This window comes from Nannospalax galili, unplaced genomic scaffold (assembly GCF_000622305.1).
Source record: "Nannospalax galili isolate Female #2095 unplaced genomic scaffold, S.galili_v1.0 scaffold538, whole genome shotgun sequence".
Classification (NCBI taxonomy): Eukaryota; Metazoa; Chordata; class Mammalia; order Rodentia; family Spalacidae; genus Nannospalax; species Nannospalax galili.
The window spans coordinates 1269509-1296173 of record NW_008343842.1 but is presented as its reverse complement, the minus strand read 5'-3'; the positions used below and the strand labels follow the sequence as shown (position 1 = coordinate 1296173).

The 26665-nt window shown below is 41.3% G+C and overlaps 1 protein-coding gene across 2 annotated transcripts in view; it reads left to right on the top strand.

Annotated features, from left to right (window-relative positions):
* The window catches only part of Zfand3 (zinc finger AN1-type containing 3), a 262402-nt gene that overhangs the window by 188933 nt on the left and 46804 nt on the right, over nt 1–26665 (top strand). The window contains exons 3-4 of one of the 2 annotated variants that reach the window (XM_008840047.3): nt 5957–6139; nt 24297–24362. In XM_008840047.3, coding sequence (XP_008838269.1) covers nt 5957–6139; nt 24297–24362 — 249 coding nt within the window. The remainder of the gene's footprint in view (nt 1–5956; nt 6140–24296; nt 24363–26665) is intronic. The other variant, XM_029566915.1, reaches the window with a different exon arrangement.

Genomic DNA, 26665 nt, shown 5'->3' with positions numbered 1-26665 from the left:
ACTTAATAGGATTCAAGGTGGATGCATTGGAAGATTTTAAAAGTAAGTCTGTTGGTTCTTCATAACACAGTTAATATCCAACTCCTAGAATTTTATTTAGATTTTAGTCAGGGCCAGGCGTGGTGGTGCATGCCTTTAATCCCAGTACTCAGGAGGCAGGGGTAGGCAGTTCTCTGTGAGAACAAGGCCAGCCTGGTCTACATGGTGAGTTCCAGGCCAGCTGGGGCTACAGGGAGACACTGTCACAACACACTCCCCCCAAAGATTTTAGTCAGAAGGCTAAAAGTCTTAGTTTATGAATTGGCTGGTTCCTTCTAATGGCTTTTTAAAATAAGACCCCTAAGTAGGTAAGGGTGAAGGCTCTAGCCTCTTATGGGCATAAACTGGGAAGACAGGAGGAATATAGACTTCTGTTCTGTTAAAGGAGATTTTTATGCAGTGTCTTGCATGAACCACATTGGTGAGATACAGGAAATGAATTTTTATTTCCAAGTGGGTTGAGAAACAAAACTCTGGCAACCTTTCCATTTTTTTTTAACTGACTGCCTGAAGCATGAAGTACTTTATGGTGTGGAATACCAAATGGAAGCTGCCAGTGGGAACAGGGAGTTCCAATCTGTGCTGTTATGTGGGGGCGACAGGGCTGTTGGTAGGCTGTACTTCACATTCCTTTAGTGGTAATTCGACAGTGGGCAAGCACAGTTAGGATTCTATTTCGCCTGCAGCCCAAACCCCCAGCTCCAGCACTCTTTGCACCCCTAGCCTGCCATGTCCCACTGTCCTCTGTTGAAGTGTTTGAGTATTAAGTGAAATGGGTGATGGAAAACCCCAGCCAGTGGACACTTAGTCCCCCATGATTTTCTTTATACCCAGCTTTAGTGTCTCTAGTGGTAATGTCAAAGCCTTCTTACAGCAAGATATCCCACTGAGTAAACTGGAACAACACAGTTGAGTGTCTCATCCCCGTTGATTATGGAAACAGAACTTCATGGGCTTTGAGCGTTCGTCCTTTAGAAATGCTGACCCACATGCATTTGGGACTTGGAAAGGTGCAGAAGATTGCCAGGGTGCAGAACAATCATTGGTCATTAGTATAGGTTCTTCTAATGTGACCCAGTGGTGGCTTTAAAACATACTTCTTTTTTTGGCCACATGCCTCTGGCTAACATTTCTTGAATAGTGATTCTTCTTCTTTAAGTTACACTTGCATTTTTATAGACTGACAGCTGTTGATGACTTCTATTTATTTAGTTTGTTTGTCTGGTTGACAAAAGCCATCTTAAGATCTTATGTTTAGAATATGATATTCTGGCCTAGGCTATAATAAAAAGGAAAAGAAGTATGATAGTAAATCATTTTGCTGAGATTTTCCTCATTGTACATCTGTGATCCAGGGTTGGTTGGTTTTCTTTTCTCTCCATCCAGTTTTGCACATAAGTTGTATTATGTGCCAGTTAAACATTTTATTTTAAACTTGGAATGTTCCCAGTGATAATGTCCAGCAGAGTGTTTCTACCTTACTGGTATATGACCAGAAATACCATGGTTCTTGTATGCAGTGGTGTTGGGAGACAACAGGGTTTTGTGCCAAGAGAATTTGACACAGTGTATCTATTCTTTAAACCTGTAGATCCTTTCTTAAGGGCTGACTTCCTGTCAGACTATAACTAGAGAAAGCTCAATAAGATCTTGTTTAGAACAGTGAAAACTTGATGACTGACAGTGTGTATCAACAGTGAATTGGTTTGATTGACAGGTCAGTAAGTAGACTTACTATGTGCACATCTTTGATCACTTGGCTCTGTATCTGGAAAATAATGTTCACCATACACTGCTGAGAGGAAGGGTTCAAAAGAAGATTTAGCCAGGCATGGTGATGCATGCCTTTAATCCTAGCAGAGGCAAGATCTATGAGATCAAGGCCAGCCTGGTCTATATCATGAGTTCCAGGTCAGCTGGGGCTACAGGGAGACCCAGTCTCAAAAAGAGGAAAAGAGGAGGAGGAGGAAGGCAGAAGGGTTAATTTGTTTTGAAATAAAGTTACTTAAAATTAAGTACTGAATTCTTTCTTGAATTATTTTGTTCTCTGCTTTGAAAAAATCTCTCAGAAAGATATGTTATTGTATAATCTGGATGAGGGCAGGGGTTTCAGTGAGCCAAGCGCTGTGTCAAATCCAATAGTTATCTGAGACAAATACACCAAGGGTAAGGATTTTGGTGGTGTGATCCCAACCCCCATGGAAACCAAGGCTTTGTGCACTCTAGACCACTGAGGTACACTTCCCTGTACCTCCCACTGAGCCCTTTGGTTTTGTGCAGCAGGCTTCCTGTGTAGCTCTGGCTAGCCTTGAACTTACTCTGCAGCCCAGATTGGCCTCAGATCTGTGATCCCCTAACTCTGCCTGCCAGGTTCTAAGATTGTGCAAGGTGAGTTTTGAGTAAAGGTTCAGTTTTGTCCAGTTCCAGAGCAGCTGCTCGGGTGTATGGGCTTGCCAGCACCGCCAGGCAGGTGCTTGTATGGTGCTCCTAGTCTTTTTGGAGGTATTTTGCGGTAAGAGTGTTGACTTGTGAAAAGTCATTCTGCAAACAGTGGGGAAAAGCTGCCTGAAGAGTGTGTTGGAGCCCACCCCCAGGGCCTTCATCCCCCTCACACAGCCCCCTTCACTGCTCATTTTCCTCTAGTTGGCACCATTGGGTCACTATTTCTGTGGAAACTTCCCATTTCTGGAGGTTGTAGGAGCACAGAAGTTAGTTTTTCCTTAGTCGATAATAAGGTAAGCATCAACATTTTGGCAGCTATTCACTTTTGAACAGTAATCCTATTAAGGGATAGAGGTTTAAGTCAGGTTTTACAAGTTTGGTTTAGAAAAGCTTTATTTGTATACACCTCTCTCAGACAGCTTTATTTTTAAAAATTCCTACTTTAGAATATACCATTAACGGCACCAGTAAAAAGGGGTAGTTATTCCTAATTATTTTCTCATCTGTGAAATGAATTAACTTTGGAGATTTCTAGCTTTCCCATTTACTTCAGAATTGTAGAATAAGAAATGAACAAAACTTGCAGCATGCGGCCAGCTGAAGTGGCTGTTTCTAGACCTTTCTTCCACAGCACTGGTCTCTAGGGAAGGGTGGAGGGAAGCAGTCGCCTCGCCTCATTTTGCTCTTCCTCACTCGTCACATCATCTTCCCTCTTGATTTCGGGGTGGACTTCTGCGATTCTTAAGTCGGTCTCTCTGTCCATCCTTCTCTATGGTTGGTGCTAATCAGAAAGCAGATACTGGGTGAAAGGAATGTGCAGAGAGCAGTGCTGCCAGCTGTCAGGGCAGCAGGAAGAGGTGACGCTGGCCTGGTGGCCCTTTCTTTAGACCAGAAAAATAACTCCCGTTTTTCCCTCTGTCAAGTAAGATGAACGTTGTTAAGGTTCTTGATTCCTATTATCAAACTACATCTTTTAAAGCCATAGTGCTCATATACCATGACAGTGTGTGAGACCTTACATCTCTACACTTCTCATCCTCATCAGATACTACTATATTTTGAAATACCCCTTTAGGAGCTGGAGAGACAGCTCAGCAGTTAAGACCATTAACTACTCTTGAAGAGGACTCAAGTTCAGTTCCCAGCACCCACATGGCGGCTGACAGTCATCTGTGATTCTAGTTCCAGGAGAGCTGACTACCTCTTTTGGGCTCTGCAGGCATTGCACAACATAGGGGCACTTACATGCAGGCAAAGCACTCATATACATAAAAAATAAAGGGACTGGGGGCTGGAGAGATGGCTCAGCTGTTAAGAACACCAACTGTTCTTACAGAAGACCCGGGTTTGAATCCCAGCACCCACATGGCAGCTAACAACTGTCTGTAACTCCAGCTCCAAGGGGTCTGACAGCTTTTTCTGTTCTCCGCAGGCATTGCATGACATGGGTGCGCATACCTACATGCAGGCAATACATTCATACACATAAAATAAAACATTTTTTAAAAATAAAGGGACTAGAGAGGTGGCTCAGTGATTAAGAGCACTGGGTGCTCTTTGGAGGACCCAGGTTCAGCTCCCAGCACCCACGTGGTGGCTAACACTGTCTATAGCTCCAGTTCCAGGGAATCCGACACCCTCTTCTGACCTTCTTGGACATTGCATGACACCGGTGCACTTACATACATGCAAGCATTATACGTGAAAAGTAATAAAATATTTTTCAAAAAGCCAAAAAAAAAGTGGCTACGAGAAATATTCAGAAAAGAAGCTGTGCTGGAAGTAGGTGGCTCTTGCAGCGAGGCCCTCTTTGGGCTGGTGCTTGCTGGTCTCCATCCTGTCCTGTGACTGAGGACTATGACTTGTGTTGTCAAGTCAGAGTGCCCTGCTCTTCATCTGCTGCTAACTTGGAGCAGATTCCCTGGGTCTTCTGAATGTCCATTTTCTTAGGGACAGAATAGTGTTACTTGTTTATATTTGCCTTTTCAAAGTTTTTCTGAGGATAAAGTAAATTAGTTTTATGCATAGAACAGTTCAGAGACTGGCTGCTCGATCAATGTGTCAAAGATGCTAGCTATTATGCTGAGAAACATGTTAAAATGCAGAGATTTTCTTTTCTTACTCAAAGATAAAGTCAATGTGAAGTTCTAAGGATCGTTTTTCATTTCTTCAAACTGAAAGTATAATTTGTACTTCACATAGTAGTATCAGGTATTTTTAAATGAAAAATACAGAGATTACAGAGAGACAAATACATATTATAGATAGAAATTACTTTTGTATACCCATCACTACCTTAAGACGTAAAAAGGGGGGGCTGGAGAGATGGCTCAGCGGTTAAGAACACTGGTTCTTGCAGAAGACCCAGGTTCAAATCCCAGCACCCACATGGCAGCTAACAACTGTCTGTAACTCCAGTCCCAGCGGATTCGACAGCATCTTCTGTCCTCTGTGGACACTGCATGACATGGGTGCTCTTACCTACATGCAGGCAATACACACATAAGCATAAAACAAAAAATAAAATATGTTTTAAAAAAGAAGTAAAAAGGTCACCAACTAAAACCCCGCTCTCCATATGTTTTCAGTGTGTCTGTTGTAAACTGCATGCAACTAGAGTTTACTTAGTAATCTGATTTCATTTTTGTTTTTTGGTCTTTGCTGATAAGTTTAGTCCTTTTACATTTATTACTATTATTAATACCATTCATTCACTCACTATTTCTGCCATTTTTAATGTGGTTTCTATTTACTTTGCTGTTTTCTGTGCTGCTGTTTTCCTTCTGACCTCTCACCTATTGGTGTCAATAATTTTTATTTTTGTATGTTAGTGTATTGCCTGCATGTTTATAAGTGCACTCGTGTCATGCAGTTACCTGAGGAGGAGTTATGGATGGCTGTTAGCCACCCTGTGGGTGCTGGAAATTGAACCTGGGTCCTCTGCAAGAGCAGCCAGTGCTCTTAACTGCTGAGCCATCTCTCCAATCCTGGTATCAATTTTTCATTTTTTTTTCCTACTGATTACTCTTGAAATTTTGACATGCATCTTTAGTTTTACAGAGTTCAGTATTGAAATCAGTGTCCATTTTCTGAACAACAGGGCATTGGGAAACTTAGATTTTAATTATTCACTACAAATTGTACGTTTTTGACCATTGTTTTACTGCCATGTTTTTTGTTTTTGTTTTTGTGTTTTTGGTGTTTTTGCGACAGGGGATCTCTGTAGCCCCAGCTGGCCTGGACTCACTGTGCAGACCAGGCTGTCCTTGAACTCGCAGAGATCAACCTGCCTCTGCTTCCCAGGTGCTGGGATTAAAGGCGTGTGCCACCACGCCCGGCCTACTGCCATATTTTTTAATTATCCAAATTTGCCTTCATTACTACTGTTGCATATAACTTTTAAATTAAATTATTTTCTGATACTCTTAATTGTGAGCTTTTTAGTTAAACTAGTTTTTATACCCTTTCTCTATAGATTTTCAAAAGAAACAACCAGACGATGATTCCGCTCCAAGTACAAGTAACAGCCAATCAGATTTGTTTTCTGAAGAGACCACCAGTGACAACAGTAATACCTCGATAACCATGCCAACTCTTAGTCCGAACCAGCAGTCGCTTCCGACAGAACTGAATGTAACTTCATCAAGCAAAGAGGAATGTAAGTGTCTACACCATGAGAGGTGGTGGGGAGGGCCCAGGAATTTCACTGTGAGTACCTTGGTCACAGATGCTTAGTCTCAAATACAAGATGGTGGTTCTTTTTATTCAAGATGAGTATGCAGGTATGGGACCTGTGCTCAACAAGGTAGAGCAGCATGTCAGCCATTCCTTGGAATGTGAGGTCTGCCCAGGAGAGCGCCTTCATTCACTGCAGAAGGACATGTTCTATGTTCACTGCAGAAGGACATGAAGTTTGGAGCCAGCCTAGAGCAGTGGCTGCCCTCTGGATGCATATTAGCATCCACTGAGGTTTTCTTTAAAAATTTGTTTTTGGTTTATTTTATGTGTATGACTGTTTTGTCTACCTGTATATGCATATTAGCATCCACTGAGGTTTTCTTTAAAAATTTGTTTTTGGTTTATGTGTATGACTGTTTTGTCTACCTGTATGTATCACATATGAGCAGTGCCCACAGAGGCCAGAAGAGGGCAGCAGATCCCCTGGAAGTGGAGTTAGGGGCAGTTGTTAGCTGACATGTGGGTGCTGGGAACCAAACCTGGGTCCCCTGTGGGAGCAGCCAGGGCTCTTAACTGCTGAGCCATCTCTCCAGCCTCTAAAAATGTTTAGATTTCATTTTTATTAATGCATTTGTGTGTTGGTGCATGTGCCACACATACATGTGAAAGACAGAACTGCAGGAGTTGATTCTCTAATTCTATCGTGTGAGTCTTGGGAATCAAACCCACGTCACCAGGCTTGGGGACAAGTGTCTTTACCTGCTCTGAGCCATCTCACTTTATCAAGTGATGAACTCACAGAGATCTGCCTGCCTCTGCCTCCCGAGTGATGGGATTAAAGGTGTGTGCCACCACGCTTTTACCTGCAGAGAGCTCTAATGTACAGTTACTGTTTAAAACTACTGGTTTAGGGCTGGTATTGAGCTCCCACCCCTGCTACTGACTGGACTTGTCCATCGTTAAGTGTTTAACTTAGGTAGTAATACTATTAATGTGGAAGGGGGCATGGAGATCGAGTGCACAAGAGAACAAGTAAACTCAGGTGTGCATGTGTCTTGGTATATTATAGAGGTCAGAGGACAGTTCTCTGTACTGTAGTCCGTTGTCTCCTGCCACCTTGTAGGACCTAGGAAATAAACTCAGGTCATTAAACCTGTGCAGAAGCACCTTTACCCTCTGAGTCATCACACTGACCCTCTGTATCACTTTGTATTTAACCTTTCCTTTGGGATACAACTATAACTGATAGTATTTGTTGAAAATTATAAGGATATTATGACAGCAGTTTTTGCCTCTTACACTTAACAAGGTTGAAATTTAGTGTTTCAAGTTTAATGACTGTCTAGAAATGATAGGTCAGAATGTTCTGTTTGCTAATTTTGGAAAGGTTAGCAACAAAAAATATTTATCTAAATCTCTCATATATTACTGTATTCAGTCATGTTGAGAATATACAATAAAGTCTTCAAAGAGTTTGATATTTAGTAAGGGAAATTAAATGTGTTTGTTTACAGAGGATGGCACAAGAGCAAGCTTCCCTCCCCCCTCCCCAGAACATGTGGAAATGCTTAGAGGCCAAGGGAGCTACTAAGAGCCTATATTGCATAGAACATCCTGCTACATCAGAATGTGATCCAGCCCACCCTGTCAGTTGTGCTGGCTTTAGAAAGCTTGCACTTGGCTGTGTGTACCCATGTTAGTGGTTCTTAATACATGCTGTTGAAGAAGGGCATCGGCTTACTCAGAAAGGCTACTGAAGACAGAAAGTTATTAAGACAGTGTGTGGCCTCAGCTGTGCTGGAAACTGCCTGAAGCTCCTCAACGGTGGTGACTCCTTCATAGCTGTTGTTGAAGGATGACGTTGGGAAGGTGACTATAGCCAGGTGGTAGAAGCCTGAATGCCCAGTTTAGCAATTTGGACTTTACACAGCAGCCATGGAGTGACAGTAGCACTGTTCTTTTGAAGAAACAGCCTGACAGAATTGGAAACAGGGTGGATTATATGGAAAGCACATTACAGAGAAAACCTGAGGAATCAGGAAATGAGATTAGCTTCAGACAGTAGAACTCTAAGATGGACACACAGTGCTTCAAAGTGGTGAGAACAGACTTGAGTGAAGCCCCTCTGCATTCTGAGAGCAACAGACAAAGAAGGCAGTTGAAGAAATCAGAGAGGAGACTGGTGTGAGCAAGCCTCGGAAACGGAGGAGATTTCAACTTACAGCCTGGGCTTTGTAATAAGGACAGTGACTGCTCACACTTAGGAGGAGTTTGCTATATTGTAAGCCCTCTTCTAACCATAGCATTTAATTATAACATAGCTTTGAGGGAGGGACAGTTAATTGTACCCATTTTTATAGATGAGGACATTAGAGTATAGAGACCCATTAACTTCTCCCAAAGTTACAGCGCTTATGCCTGGCAGAGGAGCCCATGTTCCAACATGCAAATTTGGATCTGGAACCCATGTGTTGAAATACTCCAGCACAGTGCGTGTATGTGTGAACATGCTGCTGAGGTTGTGAGCTGAGGAGTCATTTGGATTTGGTGATCATGAGATTGCTCTGTCTGTGTTTATTTGTACATTGACTCAGCAGTCTTTGTGGGGTGCAACGCTGGACACTAACGAGCACTTCATCTTCTTTTTTTAAGCTTCACATTCGTATATGTAAGAGGACGCAAAATTTGTCCCGTGCTTGCCTTATTTCATAAAACATCCATGTTGTTGTCACGTGACAGGACTTCATTTTTGTGGCTGTTTTCCATTGTGTACATACACAGCATTTTATTCACATATTTGTGTAGGGATGGTCTCCCAAGTCATCCCTGTCTTGGCTATTGTAAATAGTGTAAGAAATGTGGGAATGCAGGTTCCTCTTCAACATAGTGAGTCTTTCTTTGGATACATTGTGAGTTATTTCCATAGATGGTGAGCAATAAGGTTCTAGTTTAATTCCACTGCATGTGAATATCCACTTTCCCCAGCATAGCGACTGAAGATGCTTTTCTTTTTCTGATGTGTATTTTACTTCCTATGTTGAAATCCCTTGGCTGCAGAAGGATTTATTTCTGAGTTCTCCATTCTGTTCCATTGCTCAGTGTTATGGCGTTCTCTGGGCTGTGGTGTGCTGATTTGGTTATCACACAGTTTTGTAGTATTTGATGCTTCTAGGTTCTTGTTTTGCTCAGGATTGCTTTGGCTTTTATGAATATTTGGTGAATTACATGAATTTTCAGGCTTCATTTTATATTTCTGTGAAGAATATTACTGATATTTTGAGAGGAATGATACTGAATCTATAAACTGCTTTGGATAGTATCACCATTTTAACAATATTTTGCAGCCCATGAATATGAGATACCTTTCCCTTAGGGTATGTGTGTATGGGTGCTACAGTCTGCCCCCCCTCCCGCTCCCCTCCGCTCTTTGTCTGTGTTCTTCAGTTCCTTCCCTCAGTGTTGTATCATGTTGTAGAGACCACAGGGCTCTCAGTTAAATTTATGTCTAGATTGTTTTGGTAGCTATTGTGAGTGTGGTGGCTTTCTGGATTTTTTTCTCAGCAAGTTTCTTACTGATATAGAACACTATTGATTTTTTTTTAATTGATCTTGTGTCCTGGACATTTACTAAATTTATCAGTTCTAATAATTGTTGGTAGAATTTTTAGGATTTTCTATGTATGAGGTCATGACATTTACAAACAAGGATAATTTTACTTCGTGCTTTCCAGTCTGGATGCCTTTTCTTTCTTCCTTTGCCTCCCCCCTTCACCCTCTTCCTTCCCCTCCCCTTCCTCTCCACCCCTCACCTCCTTTCCCTTTCCTTCCCTTCTGTCCCCCCTCTCCTGTCTCCCTTCCCCTCTTCTCCCCTCCCTTCCTCCTCTCCTGACTCCCCTCCCCTCTCCTTCCTTGGTCCCCTCCCACCCTCCCTTCTTGTTTGAATCTTGCTACTGTTTTTGGTTTTGGGTTTGGTATGGTTTGGGTTTTGTGACAGGGACTGATTGTGTTGCCTATGCTGGTCTTAAACTCCTAGATTTTTTTTTAATATGATGCTAATTTCCAAAATAGTGATTCGAGAGCATTCTTTAGCAGTGAGTAAATTAATTTGATTGAACAAAACCCCCTTTGTTTCCTTGGAAACTGTTTTCTGGTGATATCCTAACTTCCCAGGGACTTAGAAAACAATGGAAGAGTTTAGACAAGCCTCACTGTGCAGTCTAGCCTGTCTCAGACTTGCAGCCTTCCTGCCCCCAGTTCCTGAGTGTTAGACTCATAGAGGTGAGCCATCATATCTAGCTGGTCATGCCTTTTAATATGTTCTTTATGCCTGTTGTAGGGTCTGGCAAGGCCACTCTGCCCTCTGCAACATTATTACCACTACCACCAAGTGGATAAATTTTTTTTTAATTTTTAATTTTTCCAATTAAATTTCTAGTAATCTCCAAATGAAGCCAATTTTCCTTTTTCATACTGGCTTCTTTGAGAGGGCAGATACTGGACAGAGCAGGCTGGCTTCTTCCAGTAAAATGTTTTGAAAATATTACCTATTAAAAATATTTTATGGCTTCCTGCTGGGCTGGTTTTAAGTGAAATATGGAAGGGAGATTTATTTACAGTTCTCTCTGTGTGTGCCTTTCCCTTCCCTGTTCTGTAATGAAGCTCAAAGCATCAGGCCATTTATCAGGGATAATTATACAACAGATGGAGCTTTTCTGAAATATAATAGTCTCAAAGTGGAAGATTCTCTCTGTAATGAAGAATGCCCAAACTTTAAATGTCTCTTTTGATTTTAATTTAAGAGCTTTTTTTCTAGTACATTTATTTATTAATCCTAAAGCTGGTTCTGTAAAGCATGCTGCTTGTTTAGGGCCTTGTTCTAAAAAGATTGATCCTTTGCAGTGCAGTTTGCTAATACACAGTTATGTGCTTCATTGAATTGAATGACTGTTAACTCTTGAGTCAGTGCAGGACGTCTTTAAGTTGTTCCTTGTCAAAATGCAGGGCTTGAGCAATTAGTAGTGTTTGCTTATAGAAACTCTCTCTAGTCTACCATATCCAAGCACCCAAGTAGTATCATTTGACCTTTAACCAGTCAAATAAGAGTCAAGTTAAAGAGAAACAGTTTTTAAGTTCCTCACTTGCTGCTTTTCTTCTGTTAACTTTTAATTCTGACTTCAAGTACTCACATGATATAGGACCACGTTTTCAATTTTTGAAAACCAATTTGCTTGTCTGTGTTCTTTGCGTATTTAGCTATTTTCCCTTGCTGGTTTGTAGGAATGCCTTCTGTAATCTGTAAAAGTCTTTGTTAAATATAAAAATGGAAATTCTAGAAATAAACAATTTTCAGGGCTTTAATTTTGTGTCATTCTGAGTAGGATGAAGTCGTCTTGTGCCATCCTGCCTTCTGTGGTCTGGGACCTCAGTCCCACCTTCCCCCATTGGCCACGCTCTATATGCTGCCTGCTGTTTTATCGTAGCCTCAGAGTCCTCAGGGTAACTGTTAGGGTTGCAGTGCTTATGTCAAAGTAGCCCTCTGTGTACCTAATGATCCCCAGAAGCCAAGAATAATGATGTTGGCAATTTTATTGCGACTATTGTAATTTTTCCTTTTCTTAATATTTTATTTATTATTTTTATTTTATGTGTATGCATGTATTGCCTGCATGTAGGTAAGAGCACCTGTGTCGTGCAGTGCCTGCCTGCAGAGATGAGAAGAGGCCATCAGATCCCCTGGAACTAGAGTTACGGACAGTTGTTAGCTGCCATGTGGGTGCTGGGATTCGAAGCCGGGTCTTCTGCAAGAACAACCAGTGTTCTTAACTGCTGAGCCTTCTCTCCAGGCCCTTTGTTGTAATTTTTCTATATTACAGTTGTCACTTTCTTACTGTGCCTGATACATGAATTAAACTTTTAGGTATGTGCCAGGAGAACATAGTAGAGAGTTTGCTGCTGCAGTTCCAGGAACCTTCTTGGGGGTCTTTGAAGCATAGCTCCTGCACACAAAAGGCACTACTAAAGTGCAAAATGTCCACTTTGGGTCTCTAAATTTATTGGAAAAACTGACACATATTATTCTTATTTCTAAAATTTCTTCCACTAAATGCACTGTTAATGCTATGTATTGTACCAAGTACACTAACTAATTTTGTGTGTGTGTGGTATTGTGTTCATATGTGTATATAAGGGTACACATGTGTATGCAAGTGGAGGCCCAAGATTGATGTGGAATATTTTCTTTGACGTGCTTTGCCTTAATATTGAGGCAACTTGAACCCAGAGCATACCAGGTATGCGAGTCTAGCAGGCCAGCTTGGTCTAGGGATCCCATCTTGCTTTCTACATGCTGGGATTGCAGGTGGGCTGTCATGGCCACACAGCTTTTATGTGGGGGCTAGGGATCCAAACGCTGGTCCTCACTCTTCCATAGCAAGTGCTTTACCCACTGAACTATCTCCCCAGCTCTAGATTTTATCCTTTAGTTGCCTGTGATATTATTTGTAGTTCTTGATTTGTGTTTGTTTATGATCCTGTATGTAGTTGGTTCATTGGAAAAATACTGAATCTGGAAAGTTGTCATTGCCACTCCCGTGTTTTCATAGGGTTGTATCTGTAAGCTCTGTTCTTGTTTCTGATGTTTTCCTAGGTCATAAACTTGTCAGATGATTGATAGGCATGAAGGAAGGATATTCTTTGTTGCCTCAGCACTGTCATGATGTCATCCAGATTGTTATGTCCTCCCCCTTCCCCCCCTTCCCCTCTCTTTTCTGTCTTCCTTTTAAGACAGGGTCTTTCTATCTGGAACTCACTATGTAGACCAGGCTGGTCTCAGACTCATGGAGGTCTGCCTGCCTCTGCCTTCTGAGTGCTGTTATTAAAGGTGTGCACCATTATGTCTAGCCAGATGCTTTATTTTATGTTTATGAGTATTCTGCCTGCATGTGTGGATGTACACCACATGCATGTCTGGCACCCGCAGAGTCCAGAAGGGGCATTGGATCCCATGGAATTGGAGTTACAGATGGTTGCTAGCCACCATGTAGGTGCTGGGAACTGAACCCAGGTCCATTGCAAGAGCATCTGGTGCTCTTAACCACTGAGCCATCTCTCGAGTTCCTCCCACCCCCAATAATAATGTTTATTTATTCTTTGAAATGTTTATATATGTATGCAGTGTATTTTGATCACTTCCACTCCCTTTTCCCCTCTTCCAACACATCTCCCTCCCAATTTCATGTCTTCTTTCAGGTTTTTAATCTTGTATCAGATGTCCTCCCCTGTACCTGGCCCTCAGTATGGCCGACCGGCCTGCTTTTCCCAACAGTAGTGGTCTGTGAACCAAATGGAAGCCTCTCTTTCCCCAAAGTTTACCTGGCCCTCACAGAATCATTTCATTCACTCTGTTTGCATTAAAGAACTCTGTGGTCCCTGCCTGTGACACCTGCTCTCTCAAGCTGTCTTTCACTGGTCACCTTTTAGATGTGAGGGAATCATCTCTGTGTCTAAGCTCAGAGTCCAAACAAGCAAAGTCTTCATTTTACGCTGCCTTGCTAGACTTCAGTGTGTCCCGTGTGGTACTTAGCAGGGCAGTGCTCTGTAAGTGCTTACTTAAATATTTAGAAAAATTTTACTGTTATTTCCCCTACTTTATGGACTGCTTTATATGTTTTGATACATTAAAGTGTCTCATTGCTTATACTGTGTTTGTTTGTTTGTTTGTTTGTTTGTTTTTGGTCTTTTTGACACAGGGACTCACAACCCCAGGTGGCCTGGAACTCACTATCTAGACCAGGGTGGCCTTGAACTCAGATTCACCTGCCTCTGGCTTTAATCTTGGGATTAAAGGCGTGTACCAGCAGCTACCATTTAAGATATTAACAACATATAATAATAGATTTAATATTTAATAGTACTAGGAAGTAATCCCTAGACAGATAAAAATTTTAAAATTGTGTGTCTCATTGTGGTGACAGCTCACCTCAGATGTTTAGAATGAGTATCTTTGCCTGTCTTGCCCCTTGTGGGTTGCTGCTTGCCTCTTGTGAGAAGGTAGTTGCTGTTCATTTGCATTGCCTTTATCTTCTGAATTTCTCCTTTTAAGACTTTTTTTCAAAAGAGACAAACAGCAAACTTTTAAAACTTACTTTCCAGGGCCCCTAAGTCCTGCAAATCTGGAAATTTAGTTTCTATAAAGTCTTTCTTAGGCCACTGTAAGATTGCACAGTTACTGACAGACTTGGTTTTGAAGCATCTCATTACTGACAACCTCTTTGCAAGTATAGATGTTGAAAAGAAACTCTTATTAAATTAAAAGTTTTGTACTTGTCTATGAAGGTAAAGGTCACACTGAGCAACCACAGGGCTCATCAGGTGAGCCCTTTGCAATTGTCATGTTTTTGTTTTGTGTAGGTACAAGAATTGGGTGACACTGATGACTTTAAACTAAATCTAAGGTTTATTTATGACAAAATGTTTGGCTGGAAAAAATCCTATTATAATAGAGGCGCCCACTTAGATGTGTTAGAAGTTGTCATTTTAACTTTACATGACTACATTTTAGGTTTATGCAATTCTCTGACAATTGAGAGCTGCTAGGACCCCCCCCCCCAAAAAAAAAGGTGCATAACTTCGTGTTTCATATTCATTTTTTCCATTACTTCATAAAATATTTCACTTTTTGATCAGAGATAACTCTTTAGATTTAATAAGAACAATGGGGTACCACTTTAGTAAGGAATTTTTTAAATTCCCAAATATCATTACAGCTCTTTTGGAACATAATTCAGGTTGTGACATTTCTAGCCACTCATGGCAAAGAGAGGTCTTGTTAGTATTCACTATTTTGTATAAATCAAGCTGTGTAGATCATGCATAGTACCCTTCATTCACGGTCACCGTGAATACACTGACAGTACTGGTACAGCGTCCTTCAGAGGGACTGAGCAAAGAGGTAGCGAGGGGCCTTTGTGTACTGAGTTCTTACAGTTTCATGGGCAGTAGCTGTGGTCTGGATGGATGTCTTGCTTCTTGTACCTCCTGTGAAGAGCCTGCACAGTTTACTTCTCTTTCTGAGGTAGGCACAACAGCCTTTTGCTGTTTCCAGTGCAGACCAAAGTTTATGAGAATGCTCTTGCTACCTGTGCTTTAAAAATCATCTTCCAGTGCTGAGTGTTTCCATTAGTGTTAGAGAAGCATGCTTGTGTTGAAGGTAAAAATGCAAATCTGAGTTGGGCCCTAGTTAAGCCTGTAAATAGTCAACTGAAGCCTAAATTAGCATGGTGACAGCCCTGGCTTCCTATCCATATCAAATGTACTCTGTCATGAACAAAACAAAGCCATGCCCCAAATTAGACCTGTGTATGAGTATATTGCCTGCATGTATGTGAGTGCACCCGTGTCGTGGAATGCCTCAGAGGGCAGAAGAGGGCTTCGGATTCCCCTGGAACTGGAATTAAGGATGGCTCATAGCCGCCATGTGGGTGCTGGGAATCAAACCCGGGTCCTCTGCAAGAGCAGTCAGTGCTCTTAACTGCTGAGCCATCTCTCCAGCCCTGCCAAGTAATATTTTGACCTCCCCAAAGGGGCTCTGGTTTTGATCCCTAGGATGGAGATGTCTTGGAAGTTCACTGCTAACTGTTATAGCTTTGCCGCATTCTCACACCTGAAAAACTGATAGTGGTCGCATTTAACGGCTTACCCCAAAACCTTTTGAGTTCTGTGAAACATATTTTAGTCATCCTGCATGAGCAGCAAAAACAATGTCTGGTTTGAAATTGTAACTATGGAGTTTATGTCTCTTGTTTTTATTTATTTAAATATTAACTTTTTTATTTTTGAGAATAGGTAAATCTTTTACTATTACTTATGCCAAGAGCATGCGTTTGTCTTTTCAAGAGTGAGATAAGACATTGGTTTGGAAGGAATGCAGGAGAATTGGAAAAGGAGCTAACTTTCTAGGCTCACTGATTTCTTCTGTGCTGGTTGTTCTGTAGTGCGGCCTGTGACCTGTTAAGTCCTGCTTAGGGTCCACAAAGTCTTTCCAACTATTTATCTAAAGGGTGGGCTTCTTCATGTGAACCCTGCAAGAGATGGGCTGGAGGTGCAGGTGCAGAACTCAGATGTCTTCTTTTTTAATTATTTTATTATTTTTATTTTATGCATATGAGTATATTGCCTACATTTATGTAGATGCACCTGTGTCATGCAGTGCTCACAGAGGTCAGAAGAGGGCATCAGATCTCCTGGAATTGGAGTTTTGGATGGTTGTTAGTCACCATGTGGATGCTGGGAATTGAACCTGGATCTTCTGCAAGAGCAGCTAGTGTTCTTTACTGCTGAGCCATCTCCATCCCTCAAATGTTGTCTTTAATGTTTTAGTTGTTAGCCTTACCTTTAATGGCTGTCCTATCCCTCTAGCCCGCAAGTGTCTTCTTTTAAGCTTGGCAGGCTTTTTTTTTTTTTAAATGATAGTTATGTTTTATAAAAAGGTTTTTATATTCAAATGTAACTGTTTTGTTAATTTAAATGAAACATTTAAATTTTTGTCATTTTAAATTTCAGATAGGTAAATATTGTCAATATGGTACCTGTATGAAGTTCTTTATTAGCCTTAGTAATTTTTTCAGTTAATTTTTTTTATGTGCACGAGTGTATTATCTGCATGTATGTGAGTGTATCTGTGTCATGCACTACCCCAGAGGTCAGAAGAGGGTTTCAGATTCCCCTGGAATTGGAGTTAAGGATGGTTGTAACCGCCATGTGGGTGCTGGGAATCGAACCCCGGTCCTCTCTGCAAGAGCAGTCAGTGCTCTTAACCGCTGAGCCATCCATCTCTCCAGCCTTAGCCTTAGTAATTTTTAAATATAACAATGTTGCTAGAGGACTGCAGAGCTTATGAACTTCGATACTAGATCAACCTATAAAGATTGTGAAAAATCAGCTTTTTTTTTAATATTAGTGAAAGTTCTTTTCCACAGAAGTTTAGATTTATCAGTAGTTGTTTTTGGCTTGAACACTTACTGTGCTACATTACTAAAGTGAGACTGCCATTACCCTTGAGGCTCATGTCCTTAGTGCTATTATAGGTCAGAAGAGCATTCAGAACCTGCCTGTTCTGAGCAGACCTACCTGCCTGCCTGCCAGCCTCCTTGAGAGCATTGTCAGTGTGGGCATGTGGAGAGCCCACTAGATTTCCTCTCTGTGCTGCTCCACTGGACAGTGTTGGGCAAGAATTTTATTTATGATGAACAAGCAGGGTGGTAATTACACACATGCACATACACTTCTTAGTGTTCAGAGAGATGCCCAGCACTGTTATCCTTAGGGAGTCAGGATGGAGTAGTAGTGAAATGTTGTTGAGCACAATAGCAGTAGCAAGATCCAGCCCACTTTGAAGATCTCATAAATCCCCAATTTATATGTAAATGATGTGAGAGTTCCTACAGTGAGTTAGGACTAGAGCTTTTGACAGAGAGATTAGCACTGAAATTCTGTAACAATCCTTAGAAACAGTTTAATTTGGAAGTTTCACTTGGAGAAATGGGAAGGCCATTATCTGTGCTGATTTCCTGTAAACTTAAGATTCCCACACATTATATCTTTATGTTTCCTTGTTTTTCATTAATGGAACTTTTCAAACCCAGTTGTGTAGACAGATTAGCCTTGTCCTGTCTGATTAAAGCAGTCATGAATTGCAGGGTAGGGCCAGAGAAAGGTGGGAATTTCTTTTCTGAAGAGGTGACTTATTTTTTTGTGCATTCTAATCTGTCATTTGTACTCATTACCACCAGTTTGTTGCCATTTAAAATCATCACATTTATGTTGAAGGTGTTTAGCGAGGGACTGTGTTATTGCTGAAGATTATTTGAATATTATAATATTCAATAATATAATATTATAAGAATATTTATATTCTTAACATGACTGCAGTAGAGACAGTAGTTTATGTCTTCATTGTGTAGCTTTTTCCTGTCTCCTACCCCCACCTCTTTGAAAAGCTTCAACAAACTCAATTCTGGATCTCTCAAGAGGCAAAAGAATTGTAACCATTGAATCTGTTTGAAATAGCTTTTAGAATGAATGGTGAGCCTGGAAAAGTGAGCCTCTGCAGAGGTAAACAGTGTAGGGATCCTGATAGAGTGAAATTGACCAGCTAGTTAGAAAGGGATGATGCATTCTAATTAGCACACAGTGCCTTTTGCTGGGATTTAGATACTGTTATGTAAATGCCATGTTAATTAAGCAAGACAATTGAAGTGCTGTAAATCTGCTCAAGGAATGGCTGTTTCCATATATTAATGCTTTGCAGTTACGGGGAAGAGCTGATAGAATATTTGATTATTGAGCGGTTTTAGCTGACTGACACCTTGAACAGTCCATTTTCCCCAATTGATACGGTTTAAAATATTTTATTTTTATTTTATGTGTATGAATGTTTTGCCTGCATGTATATAAGTGTACCATGTATGTGCAGTGCCCCACAGAGGCCAGAAGAGGGTGTCTGATCCCTGGAACAGCTGTTAGTCACCATATGGATGCAGGGAATTGAACCCAGGCCCTCTAGAAGAACAGCAAGTGTTCTTAACTGCTGAGCCATCTCTCTAGCTCCCCAATTGATACTTTTTTGCACATGGTTTAACTATAGGCAGTGAAATCTGGTGGAACCAGGAGTCAAAAATAACCACCCATGGTGGCTGTTTTAACAAAGCCTTTCAGAGTAGACTGTTGGGTGCTCCTTCAAGGTAAAGGAGAAATGCTATTTTTCTGTTTTGCCTAGACTTGGAATCTGAGTGTCTGAGAGCATTGCTGTTGTAAATGCAGCCGTCCTTGAAGCCATCCTCCCTGAGTTATAGTCTTCTAGTGGCCTGGGGAATTCGTTACTGTGAGAGTTTTGATCAGGGTTTTTTCCGACATGCTCAATAACTCTATTTGGAGACTGTAATTTTCAGAATACTTCACTTTGAAATGTGAATGTTGATGGTTAATGTGATAACTTTATGAAGTCCTGTTTTGGCAGGTTACAGTGAAGTGAATATGCAAATTCCATGCCTGTCTTCAACCTCACCAGGCTGAAATCAGTACTATTTCCCCAGGGAAATCCATTGCCCTGTTGGAAATGTTTCTGCTTATTGGAAATACAGCCAAAGAATAGTATTTCATAGCTTTCTTGAAATTTCAGTTGTGACCCATAGTGCTGCATTACACTTGACACCTTTAATACCAGAATAGAAACAACCCTGGAAGAAAAGGGAGAATACTCAGACTTCCCTGGTCACACACCACTAGCTGCCCCCACAGCATTATCCATTTATGAATTCCAGACTAAATTGTTGAAACTTGGCATGTTAGAAAGAAGTCCTGAATGTAACATCAAATACAAAATGCTAATCTGTTCTTACACATCTCCAGATAATGAAGAAACTTGGAAAATTAGTTAGTCTAGCAAAGGGAAACAATAAGCACTTGTGCTGATTGACTGAAAGGCAGTTCAGGTTAGAGACAGGGTCTTGTAATGTAGCCCAGGCTGTGACCTCCAATTTACAATCCTCCTGCCTGACTCCCAAGTGCTGAGGTGTAGGCAAGTGCCACCACATGCAGCTCAGGTTCATTAATATGTCGTCTGCTTCCCAGAGACCATCATGTTAAGCAAGGAATGTCAAGATTTTTAGCCGGGGCGTGGTGGTGTACGCCTTTAATCCCAGCACTTGGGAGGTAGAGGCAGGCGGATCTTTGTGAGGCCAGCCTGGTCTACATAGCGAGTTCCAGGACAGCTGGAGCTACAGGGAGACCCTGTCTCAAAAAGACAAAAACAAACAAAAAAACAGAACTTATTTTTCTTAAGTCAGTGCTACAATACAGGCTATAGATATGACAGACAGTTGCTCCCAAGACTCCACCTTTGAGTCATGGTGACTACTCTGAGAACTCATTGGCCTCTCCAAAGAAAACTGAGATTGAGCTTTCCAAGGACTGTGAAACTTTCCTAGATCAGTGATTATGCTTTGTGCTTGACCAATGAACTTTTTTTTTAATTCTTAAAGGACTCTCTGAACTCCTTAATAGGACACATTCTGTTCTCTGCTAGAATCCCCAACTTAAAATTCTGAGCACTAAAACTGTTTAGTGCAATTTTTTTTAATCATTAGTTGTCTTGAGCCTCTGTGGATCACAGTATCATGATTTTGATTGTTTAAACATATATTTACTACCCCAGGCTCAGTCTACTGAACATCCTTCCTGTCCCCCCGCCCCCATCCACCTATTTAACTCCCAGTCATGCAGTGGCTCCCTCACCTTGCTCTCTGTTACTGGGTCTTTCTGTTCCGCCCTGTTGCTTAGGAAGAGCAAGGATGGAAGCAGAGTTTACTGAGACTTATGGCCTACGTGCCAGCTCCCTCCTCGGGCATTAGAAATTCCAGAAAGGAAACACCAACTCTGTTTTTGATGGAGTAGATGCTTTCATTTTGGCCTTACCATCAATGTTCAAACTCTTGTTTACTAGAACCACATGGGACACACACCATATTTTTCCTGTTGTGGACAGAAACCTAAAAAGGTTTCTCTTGAGCAGCCTATAATTTCCTACGTTCACTTTAACAGTTGCTTTGTAATTAATTGTATGAGAGCAGATAATGTCCTCTCTAGTGGTAGTTCCTCTATTTTGAAAGTATGTGAAGTTTGGATGACAATACAATTTATGATATATATATATATGGTACTCACATGCTTCTGTTCTGGGTTTAAAAATGTTTCATAGGTTATAGTCTGCCAGAGTAAGCTTAATTCCAAGCTCTCTGTTTATAATATTGCCCAATTATCAAAGCTGGGATACATTATCACTGCCAGTTACTCTTCCTGTCAATTTGTCTTGGCTCAACTATGGTTCTATTTGTACTTTAATGTAGTGAATGCATTGGATTGGGTTGTTAGTTTAACAAGCTCTCTGGAGGACATTTTCATGATGATGTATGTTGAGATATGCTCAGAGGTTGTAAAATTATCTGCATATTTGCCAAAACCTACAGAAATGCATTCACTAGAAATTTTTTAAAGGGTAACTCTCAACCTTCAGATGAGGTGAAGTTTCTCTTATTTGATAATTACCTGGGCAGATGCAAGCATGGGGTGTTAATTCATGAGTCCCAACTGAACTTCTTGAGTTTTGATTTCGTGGTTTCTTCCTTCTTGGAGTTTACTGGGTAGATTATTTGATGTTTAAGAAAGTATTCTGGCTGGGCATAGTGGTACACACCTTTAATCCCAGCACTTGGGAGGCAGAGGCAGGTGGATCTCTGTGAGTTTGAGGCCAGCCTGGTCTATATAGTGAGTTCCAGGTCACCTGGGGCTACAGGGAGACCCTGTCTCAAAAAGACCAAAAAAAAAAAAGAGAAAGCATTCTGATACACTCTAGTTGACTTCTGTGCAGCTCACCCTGTTCTGGAAACCCATGATCCTGGCCAAATACTGAACTTCGACTTGAAGAAAAATGCTATCAGATACTGGAATTTACTGGGCTGTTAATATTTATAGCATGTCCAGCTGGCTGATCAATGTGCAGTAATCACCTCCTGTGCTCACCTTAACTTACTGCATCAAAGTTCCAGATTCATAGCTAGGAGTCTGTATTTTTAAATGACCCCAGAACTTTCAGATTGAGGAAATTTCTAATATTTTGATCTGTTGATTATCACTTAAATGTGGCTTGTTCTAGTACTGCTGGAGCATCCCTAATCCAAAAATCTAGAATGCTCCAAAATCAGATACTTTGGAGCCACAGGGGAACATTCCATACCTGATCTCCTGTGGGTTACAGCCAACCTGTGAGCACACTAAAAATACTGTGTGCAGTCAGCTTAGGCTGTGTATGAAGTGTAACACAACTTCGTGTCTTGGATCCTCTCTCTAAGACACCTTGTTATGCATGTAAAATCTTCAAGAATCTATTAAGAACACCAAAAACCAAGAGTTCTGTTTCAGTCATTTTATATGAAGGATATTTAACCTGTATTTCACTTTTTCAGTCTCTTTATGTTCCACATCCATTTAAAAAATTTAAAATATATTTTACTTTCCTACTTAAATCCACCAGCTCATATTGTCAACTCATGAACATTTTTAAGTGCCCACTATCAACATAGTCATAGCCAGACAAATGATGGTGACAGATGACAAGATTCTTGGAAGCTTAAATTCTGCTGAAAGAGAAGAAGATGAAACCTAACGGAAAGCTTTTTCCAGAGACAGTCCAGGAACCCTTTAGCCTGTTGGCAAATTCGCTTTTCTTTTTGCTGTTAAACAAAGGATCACTTACGTAGGAACACTCAGAAAGTAGGAAGTAATTATAGGACTTAAACTTCGTCTTCTGTGAAAGCCTGTAGTGTCCCAGAAGTTGGAATGTTTTCATTTAACAAAAACAAAAGCTTTGCGCAGAAGTGGCACCTTGGGGGAGGTATAAAGGGTCTGGAGAAATCCTAGGAATGTGGGGACAGTCCTCTTGCAGTGGTGCACTGCCTCGTGGAGCTGCTGCTTTCAAGTCTCAGTTGCCCATTTACGAGGTATAAAGGGTCTGGAGAAATCCTAGGAATGTGGGGACAGTCCTCTTGCCAGTAGTGCACTGCCTCGTGGAGCTGCTGCTTTCAAGTCTCAGTTGCCCATTTAAGCTTTCGCTGGCGAATTTGACATATGTAAAAACGAAATATTCATTCGAAATGCTCTGCTCTCTAAGAGGTCATCCTAAACTTTGCAATTTATTCTTGCCTCCTCTTCAGATCCTTGCGTTTTCTAGGCGATGTTGGCCAGTGATAGACGTCCTTCTTCATTGCTGCCTGTCGTCGTCTTTGGCACGCAGTTCTTCTCCATCCAGCCATTTATTGCTTCTGGGTGGTGTTCTATGTGCGTGAGCTTTGTCTTCCTATAAAACTGCACACTCTGACTGTGGGACTCACCTCTGGTGGTGGGCAGTGGGCGTTAAGTACCTTTTGAAGTTGCCAGCATATATACTTGGTTCTTCCTCTCTTTAAGTACGTCCTGTTGGTGTCCTGTGCCTTGTAAGGGTTGCTGCCATCATAGCCGTGCTATAGGAAAGAATGGGCTAATGGTGGACTGCCTAGGTCAGATCTCCAAAACTCTATCCCCATGGACCTCGGTGATACAGCTTCACAGAACAGGTCCTGGAGCTCTTTCATCTTTCTTTCCTTTTCGGTGAGTAACTTCAGTGACATAAAGCCATATTTTAGGTGGCTTACAGTTATGCCTGGTAAATGTTCCTTTCTGTCAGCTAGTCACCTGGAGAGACTTTTCAAAATAGATGTGCAGCATTGGCCTTTGCGTTGTATTCCTTTGTTATCACCAATACTGCTGTCCCAGGGCAAGGTGAGAACTACTGGGCCTTCACGTTAGTATGGTAGCTTCCTGTTTTGGAAGGTAGGCTGTGGTCGTTGGGAATGTTGGGCAGGTTGATGGTGGATCTGTATCAGCTTCGTGTTGTGTTGATGGTCCTGATCTTACAGGATGAAATTACTGCTTCCCAAGCCTTCATCTTCTACCTAATGAAAATCTTTTGCATGCTCTTGGATTGTGCCCTGCATAATCTCTGGGCCACACTGATCCCCTGAAGGTGCTCTTCATGCCCACTTCTTACAATGAAACTGGATTTTCTTCCCCGGCCAGCAGTGCTTTCTTTATATACTAAATTGATCTGTACTTTTTTTGTGAAAAACCCTTTATTATTCCTTAGGGAGTTTCCTTCTTGATCTAAGGCCAGTTTTACAGTAAACTGGAAGGTACAGTGACCACTGAGATCACAAAAGGACATGTGCCTCCTGTGTAGAGGAACTCCACTTCCCAAACTTTGGGTGATTTCTTCTCTCCAGGATCTAAATTCCAATTACGTTTTTATTTTTTAAAACTTAACATGTGAGACTTAACTATGTTTTATGAAATTCCTGATACTATAAAGAAAGACTTTGGAACTCTGTAGACTGTTCCATGTAAGACCTCAGGTTCAGCACGCACCACCACCACCTGCTGTCACTCCTGCATACTATAGGTTGACCCTTTACTTTGTTTTCTTTCTTCGTGGTCGCAGCTATGGGCAGGTGGGAGATATCTGACTGATGTGCCTACCTTTTTGTTTCTAGGTGGGCCATGCACAGATACAGCTCATGTCTCGTTAATCACACCAACCAAAAGATCCTGTGCTACAGGTATGTACACCATCCTTACCTGAATTCTTCCCAGAAGTTAGCCATTGGTTCTAACTTGGTGTGCATACCCCAGGGGATTGTCTAATTTTTCCCCCCATCAATTATGAAAAGATACTTGGTGTTGGGATTGGAGTTGGAACAGAAGTCAGAGATGTTCCGAGGGGTCAGGTTGACTGCATTATACTGGTAGCTAACTCCAAGACAGTGGGTATTAAAATTTACCTACTTGCTAATATCTGAAGACTATTAAGACGTAAAACACACATAAAATGCTGATTATTGCCCAGTTTGTTTAAGTCTTAGATCTATTAAAAAACAATGTTTAAATAGTGTCTTATCTTGATTATTGTGGTTTCTTAGTAGTTTTGAAGAAAACACCTTCTCATTCATGGTAGCCTAAGGCCTTTCTTTTCAGGTGCATAGAAGTCTCCCAAACATCTTTGCATCTGTGATGTTTTTATTAAACAGGAAGTCATGTGTCTCTGAGCTCTCTAAATAACAGTTCTAATGCCCATTGCTCCCTTAGCTTATAGCTTAATTTATTTTAAATAATGTTTGCTTTTTCAGGTAATACTGCCTGCTGTTTAAAATATCTGAAGGTTTATATTTAGAGAAGTCAAAATAATTACATTGTTTTCTAAAGGTCACAGTCAAAATATTTTTCATAACTTAATCCAGCCCTTTTAGTTCCCCAACAGAAATGGCACCAGCTATTTCCATGTGCATCTTAAAGCCCCAGTCCTTTAAATACTCATAATTTGCTGTCAAGGCTCATACAAACCTGTCTTTGTGCAGATTTAGAGTAACATCCAGGTACTGAACTCGAAAAAATTTAATCCAAATGGCCAGCTTTAAGGCAGATGTGTGCATGCGAGTCCAGCATGCTCTCTCCACCTGTGTCCACTGGGCAGTAGGAAGAGTGCATTTCTTTACCTGAAACCAGGAAGGGACTGCCAGACACTGTAGCTCTGTGTCCACCATTCAGGGCTGGCCGGTGGTGGTGGTGGCGTCTTTTAAGCACCGCCAAGCCTGACCAGCCCTGACATGTGCAGTACCTTGTGACCACTTTATTGAGCAGGTTCCCCTCAGTGGCTACCAATGCCCGGCTGGCACCTCACATTCCTGGCATCTTCAAAATCCTGGGATCTCTACCGCAGCAAGCATTTGGAACTTGAGTAGTGGGGACCTTTCCAATTGAAGCCATAGCAATAAACTTTTTCACACATTGTGTGTGTGCTGTGGGCACCCATTAAATGGTATGGGTAGATATTTTAGAAAGAAGAGTAAACTAGAAGTATCAATACTCGCCGAATGCTCACCTCCATTAATTGTATTATGTTGGCCACATTGTCTCTGGCATCGCAGTAGAAGCTGAGGGTGGATTTTTAGGTCGATGTACGTGAAATGAAGAGAGAAGTATGGCATTCTCAGGCACCTTTCTAAGCCTTTGTGCAGGTGAATCCATGCCTTAACTACAAAAAGACTGAGAAGATTGATGTAATGTCCAGATCATCTAAAAAGCCTGAAGGAAAGTTTAAGGTTTCTCAGCATGGACTTTTAAAGTTCACCCTGCTATGCCTTTAAAAATGTAGCTGGCTAGGCCTGACTTTAGAGGACGGAGCCTTTGATTTTGAGAGGAAAATTAAAGATTTGCTCTGAGAACAAAGGCCGACTCAGTCCCCACCTTACTCACTGTCTTGCAATCAGCATGTTGCCCATGGAGCAGTTCTGGTAATTTTTCTTCTGCATCACTAGTTATTGCTATGTTGCTGGAATGTTTCTTCTAGTCTTTATGTTTAGATTCTTTTTTTTTTTATAAAGACAATTACAAATCTATAATTTTAAAAAATATTTATTTTTATTTTTTATGTGTATACGTGTATGCCTGCATGTAGGTAAGTGCAGTGCACCTGTGTTGTGCAATGCCTGCGGAGGACAGAAGAGACTGTCGGATCCCCTGGAACTGGAGTTATGGACAGTTGTTAGCTGCTGTGTGGGTGCTGGGATTCGAACTCGAGTCTTCTGCAAGAATAGTCAGTGTTCTTAATTGCTGCACTCTCTCTCTCTTGAGCCCTGTGTTTAGATTCTTCAAGAGTAGGATTTATGCCTCTAACATGCACTGTTTGGTGCTTCTTCTAAGAAGTCCCAGACAGATCATGCAGGAATGTAAGCAGTTACCTTACAGTTATATTTTCTTAGGAGCCAGAGCTTGAGACTTGAGAGCTGACTGATTCAGCTGATCTGTCCATTCAGAGTTTGAACAGAAGCATCCTTCAGTTCATAATGATATGTATTAGAAAGGG